This window comes from Cygnus atratus, chromosome 3 (assembly GCF_013377495.2).
Source record: "Cygnus atratus isolate AKBS03 ecotype Queensland, Australia chromosome 3, CAtr_DNAZoo_HiC_assembly, whole genome shotgun sequence".
Taxonomy (NCBI): domain Eukaryota; kingdom Metazoa; phylum Chordata; class Aves; order Anseriformes; family Anatidae; genus Cygnus; species Cygnus atratus.
Window position 1 is genome coordinate 49157852 of NC_066364.1, and position 9599 is coordinate 49167450.

The 9599-nt window shown below is 40.2% G+C and overlaps 1 protein-coding gene across 1 annotated transcript in view; it reads left to right on the top strand.

Moving 5' to 3' along the window:
* Positions 1-5506, top strand: part of CDC40 (cell division cycle 40) — a 38543-nt gene extending 33037 nt beyond the window's left edge. The window contains exons 13-15 of the mRNA XM_035564790.2: positions 1077-1153; positions 3402-3546; positions 4464-5506. Of these exons, the coding sequence (XP_035420683.1) occupies positions 1077-1153; positions 3402-3546; positions 4464-4641 (400 nt within the window). The 3' untranslated portion in view covers positions 4642-5506. The remainder of the gene's footprint in view (positions 1-1076; positions 1154-3401; positions 3547-4463) is intronic.
* Positions 5507-9599: the final 4093 nt, after the last annotated feature.

A 9599-nucleotide genomic window follows, 5' to 3' on the forward strand; every position in this document is an offset into this window, starting at 1 on the left:
GGAGTACTGGTGTTGCTTCCTGGCAACAGGGCAGCTTCGCACCCTGCTGCCCATGTGCACGTTGCTTAACGGAAGAGGACGGGAAATAACTTACTCCCCAATAAACTAGAACTGTAATTACCTTGCTAATGCTGTTAGCATTTCCCTTGACCGTACTGCCGTCCAGCAAGGCTCGGTCAGTGAGTACAAGGCAGCCATCCACGCTCTCTGCCCTGACAGTGTCCCAGCGGCCTTTCTACTGTGTCAGTTATAGACACTGAGGCCAGAACCATCCCCTTCGTATTAATTGGTGTTGCTACAGAACATTTTGCACGTCTTCTAATGAATACATTAATCAAATCTATTTTCTGCTGGAGATTTCATTGTTTAAGAAGAAAGCTGTGTGCGTGTCTTCCCGTTTTACCAGCCTTCCAGTGTAGGGTGTGAGGAATGCTGTGGATATGCACAGCTCATTAATAACTCACTTTATATAGTGAAAACCAAATGACTATTCTGAGGAGTAAGGATTAGACTGTAGAGTTTTTTTCTGATGTTCCACGTGCCTTTGTACAGAACAGGGTATATTCTTAACATATAATGGCACAGTCCTGTATGGAATTGAGACTGAGGAGTTGGCATCCCACTTGGGGAAATCAAGAGGAAAAGGTCACTGTCAGAGAGAAGTGAAAAAGACTCATTATAGTTAAAACTCAAGTCCTTAACACATTCCAGTGGGACACATACGTCTATCAGTCTATTCTTGTTACCTACATAAGCAGTTGGCAAGAGCTTCAGTTAAACTGGAGGCAATCAAGTATCTTTGTGTTAAAGTTTAACAGTTGGAATCAGGATTGTGCTGTAGAGTATGGGTCACTTGGTTTGGAGTTAATTCATGCTATGAGAGATTATCCCATAAATGGTTCCACAACTGGAGTTCTCTGGGTGGGCATTCGTAATTTTGCCCTTTTCCACATCCTTGCTGTGGACAGCACCACTACGTTCTCCATGATTCAGTGGCTGAGTAAATCAGCTGACTCGAGGCAGCCCTTTGGAGTGTCTCCACGTCTTCATAAAACACATACTTCTTCCTTTTGCAGGGACATTCCTGTAGACTTCAAGTACATTGCTGAGCCAAGTATGCATTCGATGCCAGCCGTGACTTTGTCTCCAAATGGTAGGTTAACACTTTACTGCCTTCTTAGGCAGCTTACATAGGCATGTCTTACTGATTGTATCTGTAATTTTGCCATGCTGCGCTTCCCCGCGGCCCCACACAACCCTACCTTCCCAAAGGAGTGTGTATACATTTATTCCAAGATTGGACTGAATAAGGTTTTGATTTAAATGTTCTGAGAAGACCAAGTATGTCAAAATGAGGGGTTATACCAGGATAACCGTTGATTTAAATTTAGACCTTCATCCAGAGTAAAAGGACTCTCCTTTTATTTTGTAGAGCTATAATGTGTTCTTTGCAATATTTAAAATATTAAGAGAAACAATGGTGGTGATTGACGGTGGCTGCAAACTACTAAGCAAGTTCATCAGTCCTCATGGTGCTACTGATAAAGCAAAGAGTAATGATGGACGTGTTCCTGTTAATGCTGTTTGTTGCTTTCTCTTCTGAATATAGCCCAAATAACACTTGCACAAGAGAAATTCTAAATTATCTCAGTGTTTCTGTATGTTAACGTTTCACTGATGTTTATATTCTTCTATAAGAATCAAACTGAAGGAGGATAAAGGGTTAGTGCCTCCAGTAAGAAGTGAAAAATCCTTTTAATAGGACAAAATCTCTTTATGTGTTTTGGCCAAAATTAAATAGCTTTATTGCCAACGTTACTGAAGTGTTACTGGATTTACACTTAACAGTCTCATTTGTTGAGCAGTGGCTGATGAACTTGTTGCACAGCTAGCATTTTCAGCCAGCTATCAGCATCAAATTACATTTGCTTTGCAGTGTAAATATTTTATTCTTAACAATTGAAGTAGAGTTTTAATATAGAAAGGAAGATTCTGGAGAAAGAACGCTACATCTTTAAAATGTTAGCTTCCCAAGCTGGGCTATTTCAACCCATATTTCTGAGGTGGCACAACTTGCTGTATTCTGATCCAGTTTTCAGTTCATCTCATTCTTCCACATTTGTATGAAATCTTGTGTTTACCAGATTTCTCATTCTTGTTCCTGATTGATCATTTGAGTATTTGATTTCTGTGATGAGACAGTAAATGATGTTAGGAACGAAGTAGGGTCATTTCTTCAGCTCAAGATATCTCACATTAATTAACATTATCTTGACCTACAGTAGTCCAACGTCACACAGATCAAGGGCTTTCAGAATAATTACACTACAGATTGTGCCAGACACATAGTGCATCATTTTGGAGTTAAATGAGTCCTTTAAAGAAAATTAAATAGAAAACTTTACAGAAGAAAACTTTCAATTTCTTAGAATCACAGAATGGTTTGGGCTGGAAGGGACCTTAAAGATCATCTGATTCCAACCCCCCTGCCATTAGCAGGGACACGTTTCCTTCTGAAGGGTGCAGGAGATGGAAACAGACCTTTAAAAAGTAGAAGAGAACATGCTTGGGGTACACATGCTATTTATTTCTTTGGGAGTCTTAAGAAAAACCTCTAATTCCAAGCTATCAGGTGGATCAGATTTACAGATAAGTCGACACATTTTGTTACTGCTGTTCAGATAGGACACTGTGAAGACAGCGATGATATAAAGAGTTCAGGACAGAAGTCTCTGTTCTGTGCTGTTCTGTAGTGCATCATCTTCATTGGATTCTCAGGCAGGAGTTAATGCGCTGCCAAGAAGCAGAGTGAAATGGAGTTAAGATTAGAAAACCCTGTTCTTTTTTTTCTTAAATGTCTTCAGTAAATTATATTCGGTTAAGACACAGAATATGAAACGATTCCAAAAACTTAAGGATTTTCAAACTCCCGAGTCCACCTTAGACCTGCTTTTCTCATAAAGAAAAATAAGAGGTGATCATCTTAGAGTACCCACAAAGGAGGTAATCAAACAGATTGCAGCTAGATGTTTTTTTCTCCTCATCTGAATTACTTGATTGAGTGTTTAGAATGTGTGCACCAGCAAGCTTACTCAGTAGCTTAACAACAGATCAGTAAGTCAGTGGGGTTAATGCAGCATATTGTTATAACAGGCAGGGCTTTTTTACAGTTCTGAGGGGTTTTTGTGGGCATAGGCTTCCCAATTCCTGCCAAGCATAAGGTTCTGCCTCTTGTGGCAGTTATAACAGGCAGAAATAAGGTTCTAGGTAGAAGATGATACTGATGCATAATAAAAATCTGGATTAATATAGTTCAGGAAAAGTTGTGTGTCTCAAACTTTTCAGCCAAGTCTGTTTTTTCACGCATGGCACTCTAATATCTTTTTTTATTGCATTTATAGGGAAATGGTTGGCTTGCCAGTCAATGGATAACCAAATTCTGATTTTTGGAGCTCAGAACAGATTCAGATTAAACAAAAAGAAAGTCTTCAAAGGTCACATGGTAGCTGGCTACGCTTGTCAAGTGGATTTTTCACCTGATATGAGGTGAGTTTTGTGGGAAAGAGTTTCTTTGTAAACTTGCTAGCGCAGACAGTAAATTTATTTTCAAATCCTCTGCAACATTGATTGATGCACAGCCATTCAATTAACCCAGCATCAGACGGCTTACTAGCCAAGCAGCAGAATGGCAAGTTTGCTCTTGTGGCTTAATTAGACTAAGTTATACTCAACAGTTGGTCCAAACAACAGTAGAAAACAGTCAGCGCATTCCAGATTCCCCATTCTGCAAAGATGGCTTATGTTTCTGTGTCAGAGCATCCGGAGATTCCCCTTGTTTTGTCCAGACCTGGTGCAGCACAAGAGTCCTCCACATCTGACTTGCTTCAATCTCTTTACTGTAGACCAGCTGCAAAGTCTTCCCAAAAACCTTAAGGCTTTATTCCTGCAATATGCATTTGTCTAGAATACCTGGGATTCAGACGTACTCACTTTTTCTAAGTTGTGGGTCTGTTGTGGTGAATCCTGACTTGTTCAGAGAACTATCAAAAGATTTTCTTCATCCTGTTTGCTCAGGAATATGCCGATACATTTATCATTACTATAAAAACAGGAGAATAACCTCAGCAAACCTGGAGGAAATAGTGAAGGAAAGTGTCTGTAACTTTCAGATAAACTTCTAGCTCTTCATCTTTGCCCGATGTTTTCTCTTCAGTTCCAGTAACACTCTGTACGGTATAATCACGTTGCTTAGCACGTTTACCTCGCAGCTGATGAATCACCTTCTGCAGGACTTGTGTGCTTTAGAGCACAGCATGAATGCTAATTCTCTGGCAGATAAGTTTTCAGACTGTCAGATGGGAAGCTCGCTGGGCGAAGCTCTATTCCATTGCTCAATGTAAACTGTTAAAATACCAGCAGTCTTTGCACTTAATGCAGCTTTTATTTTAATCCCTTTAATACAGCTATGTGATATCTGGAGATGCAGATGGAAAACTTAACATCTGGGACTGGAAGACAACAAAACTCTACAGCAGAGTAAAAGCACATGATAAAGTCTGTATTGGTGCAGTCTGGCATCCACACGAAACATCCAAAGTAATTACATGCGGCTGGGATGGTCTTATTAAACTCTGGGACTAACGAGGCTGCTACAAGGATCTAAAGGTGTAAGCCCTGCAGACATCTGAGACTGGAGTGAGTTCAGCTGTGAGGATAGGTAGACATTTTGTAATACAGCTGTTCTCAGCTAGCTGTATATATGCTCTAAAAAATGGGGAATTTCAGAAGACTTGACTCAAAGGATATTGTTCGAAATGTGACATCTGTGTATGAGAATCTGAGGTCACCTGGAGCATGCAGAATCGAGTGTTAGTTTGTCCTGTCACCTTTTGTGCAAGATACTCTTGTAAAATAAAATAATTTTAAGAAAAACTATTTTTGTGGTTCTGGCTGTCAGAGGTGTGGGGACTTAAAGAAGAAAACCAGCAATTGTGTAATTCTCTTCCTAAGAAGAAATCTTTGATACCTGCTGCAATAGAGCTGGAAAAGAGGCATTTGTTTGTGGCTTTTGGCAGTATTTTGTTCTCCCCAAAATACTTCTACCTTTATAGAACACAACCATTTGCTAATATCTGTTAATTCACAGTAGGAATGAACTAATCAGAAGCTTGCAGCCCTCAATTAAACTGTATCAACAGAAAACCACATTCATAAAAACCTTGTTTTGTCTGTATTTAACAATTGTATCATGCTGATCACCAAGTGTCATCTTTACAAGTACTCCTCAGTTTGAAGATTTTGCCTGTAATGGTCGTGTGCTCGGTGTTTTTCTCTTCCCTTAATGTTGTTAAGTTCCAGTAAGCATGACATATTCAAAAAAAAAAAAAAAAACACCAACAAAGTGAATACATTGTATTATAAGCTCCATAAAGTTTCTGACAATTTAATGTATATACATGCCACACTTTTTCTCATCAAAGAACTTATTTTTAATAAATCTTTTTATAAAAAAAAGTTCCGCTTATCTTCATTCAGTTCTTCCATCTAGCACTGTCCATATGAAATATTTCTTATCGTTTGGCATTTTAATTCTCAGTTGTATCAGAGTTCAGATAAACTCATTTTCTTTTACCATTCATACAAAACTATTGTAAATTTAAAACATTTTTCCCCCTCCTAATTCTCTATCTGCTCTTGTTTTTAGGCCATAACAGAAATAAAAATGTGTAACAAATTTATCCCATGTAATCACAGTTTTGGATGACACTCAGTTGTTTACTGTAAGTCCAACCACTGCTCATCAATTAAACAATAGTAAAAGAGTAATAGCTGTAATTAGCAGGGGGATAGAAGATAAGGCATTTCAATAGTTGAGATGCAAAGAATCTCAAATTGTGTAGGAAGAAGGGCATTTTTTTCTTGTTTTCTGTTTTTTAAATCTACAGTTTTGGAAGGCTTGATTAAGAAGACTGTTCTTTCAAAGAATATTTGAAACAAAAATTTCAAGCTAGGCCTTTGTAAGTGACCATGGAACTTAGGGATTTTAGACCAACTGTCTGAAGCTGAGTTTCAGAGTCTTTTCACTATTCATTTATGTCATCACATAACTGTACCAACTGTACATGTTTTTCCTTTACTTTCCCATCTCAGTAGTCCTGTGTACCAGGGAAACTCTGCAGACCGCTTTCACGAGCAGAGCACTGGTACTACTTGTAAATTTTTGATGTGGTTCTTTTCACAGAGAAGACTTGATTCCTGAGCTGGGTGTTGAGCTCTGATGTGCAGTGTGCCCTGTATGCTGCTTAAGGAGAAAATGGGCTGAAATAACTTAGAATGGCTTTTTTTTTTTTCCTTCAAATACATTTCCTAAATGGATATGTAGCAGTGTGCCTGACCATTAACAGCTTGTAAGTATAGGGAATTGGGGAGGAGGAAATACAGCAGATAAATTCCTTTGAAAAATGTTGTATATTAGCTTCCCTATCAGAAGCATCTTTCCCAAATGCTTAAAAGCATGTAAATTAGCGTACACAAAATGTTTGGCTCGTAGTTGGTACTGCACTGTTCCATGCATCACTTTGTTCTTCAGAACTTTGTGTGTGCATACACATATCAAAGTGTGTAAGCTGATGTAGTAATACACGGGCTATTGTCTCAGGAAGAAAACCAAGAAGCATTGATTCAAGAAATCCTGGAGATGATGAATTAGGATTAAACGTGTGCAACAAGCCCTGAATCAAAATCCCGCTAGAAACTTTCAGATAAAATCCTTTGTCCTTCGCTGCTGGTCGCCCTGTTAATCCCTTGTGGAATTTCTCACATCTGCATTGAAGCCTGCAGGGGGAATTTTTACGAGGATAATTCCCTCTTGTCAGCCTGAGAGTTATGAGCTCCACAGCTCTCGTTGTCAGCTATTTTCCTGTGCCTGAGAATAGGCGGTGGGTGTCTGTGTGGCTTGAGTCTAGACTTGTCTCACCAGCAGCCACCTGGGAACAGACTTCTTGCTGGGCTAATTAACTCTAATCATGTTGTTCTCTTATCTTCCCAATTTCATGTTTTGCCAGAAATTGGTGTGCTACAAATATCGGTCAGAACAAGTCTAGACTGAGACCTCTAGGCTGAACTTCGCATGTGAGCAGACAGCCACGGAAAAGCAGCTCTGTGAGGACAGGAAGCAGCGTGTTTCAAGTTCCCAATTCATTGTCCTCCAATACTGGGCAGAGAACAAAACAAAGGGATTCAAGCTGGAAGGAGCTCCTTGTGAGGGCTGGAGGCAAGCCTGTCACCCTATCTGGAAGGAACACTTGCAAGTTGGCATGAAAGGCTGCTGTGACAGCATTGCAATTTTGTTCCCCTTGACCATGCATCTCTAATTTTAAGAAATGACGTGGCTATGTGTTGCCACTTTTATTAATACCAATTACTTTTGCAGCGGGGGTTTTACGAGTAAGTGAGCTATCTCCATCATCCTTGGAGCTCTGCCTCGGGAAGTTGATCGTTCTTTTGGCCTTGTGCCATCTTCTTCTTGGACTCTTTTCATATGTGAGAGGGGGAAATATCCCACATATCCTCACGCAACTTGCTGGTAAGAAGGCTGTCATTCTTGAAGCAGATGGTCTTGGCATCTGTCTTGCACAGAGTCTATAATAGTCCTCAGTAAGATGGGATGTTCAGTCTTTGCCCTCATTACAAGGAACAAATATCTAAATTACTGTACATCCAGAAAACTCCAACATTGCCTTGTAAAAAGCCAATTTTTAGCAACAGGCAGATGTTCAGTATACCATTTAACAGTGCGGTCTTCAAAGGCTGATTTAAACAGTAAGCCTTGCAAAGCTGAGAGCCCAGGAACACAATGTACTTTCCTTCTTTCTACCAGCTGGTCATCACAAGATCTTGCTCCTACTTGCTAGAAAGACTCCATATGACGAGCAGCCTGCATGAGGAGGAACAAGCAGGAGAGCAGGGCAGGGAGGGGAGCTTTGCCTGCAAGACTTGAAACAGTTGAACCTACATACCAAAAAAATCAGCTGATGGGCACCTGTTCCTCTGGAGACTACTTAAAGACTTGCTACTGTAGGTTGACTTCACTAATATATACTAAAAATTTGAGTCTTTTTTTGCAGTAAAATATGTCTTTACTGCCGGGCTAGCTGATTAAAAGACACATATAGCACGGCTGTCTTGCAGCACTTGGAGAAAACTGCTTGTGGCAGAGTTATGTTTACAGAAGCTCCCTGAAGAGTTTAAAACAAGAGTTTTAGAAATAAGTTCCAGTTATGGTCAACTGGGCATGGAATTGTGCATTTGTGAGGTGCACTGGAAGTTTGGCCTCAGACCTGCTTGTTGTCTGGTTACATGGTAGAACATTTAAAATGTTAAAGCACTGAGCCTTTCCGAGTCTCCTTTTAACTTGCTGCACTTTATGCCACTGGGAGACTGCTAAAATCAAGTGGTACTGCAGATGTATTGGGTTTGCCATTCAGAATAAGAGGCTATGACTAATCCTTGAGGGTTTTTTTGGTTAATCTGAAAGATGTCAAGACTAAATGAGCTTGTTTGCCCTCTGATTTGGAAAGGAAGAAAACACAGATCTAGGGAGTAATTTCAGTCATACGAACTTTATGGAGCTTCAGGACCATTGACAGGTATACAGACATGTCTCTGGGAGCTGCCCATCTTTCCAGTTCTCCCAGCAAAATTACCCTGCAGTTGGTGAGTTGCTATAATTTCCTCAAGTTTTATATTGCGTACACTGCAGAACTTACTTCCAGGTAACTGCTGAAAAATAAGCATGTATGGTAGTAATCCACTGAAAAGAGTAGGGACGTTTCACTTTTATTCATATTTGAGTCATTGTTTCTACACAGTGCAAAGTGAGCTTCTGTTTTCTCCTTGTGCAAGGTCAACATAAGGGATATAGCACAGACTGTCTCTGCAAAGATTTCCTTCTGAACCAGCTGAGACACTTGACAGCAGGCAGGTCAAATTATGCCAGGAGCAGGGACTTCTGTTTAAGGGAAGAGGTCCATTCATGACCATGGGTGGTTCTCTTCAAGTGCTGGCCTTATTTTTTGGATGCTCCCCATTAAAGCCAGCAGAGAGAGGGAAGTATAAATAGGTCTCTGAATGTAGGTCAGCTCTGAACTTCCACCATCACTAAAACAGGTTTCTACTGACTGCAATTAAATGTCACATTGTGTTAACAAGCAGGAAGAAATCAGGAGTGATTTCTTACTGAGTAACCCCGAGGATCCTTCCAAGAGCAAGGAAGTTGCTAATGAAGCTCACAAAATCAAAGGTTTGGAATTAACCAGTTGGTCTCAGCTATTAAATAATTCAGACAGAACGAGTGCATTTTCTTTAGGTGTGCTACCAGGTGATATGTCTTGTTGGCATCTGCCAAGAGAGACCAGACATACATTCCCTTTATACTTTCTCTGATCTTTCAGAGTTGAGAGGTACTCATGAAGAACAACCCACCACAAGTCACTGATGGGGTCAAGGACCAGGGCCATAAAAGCATGCAATAAACTCCAGGTTTTGGAGTGGGGCAGGAAGTCAGGCCTTTTCCTGGTCAAATTTGGAAACCTCCAAAG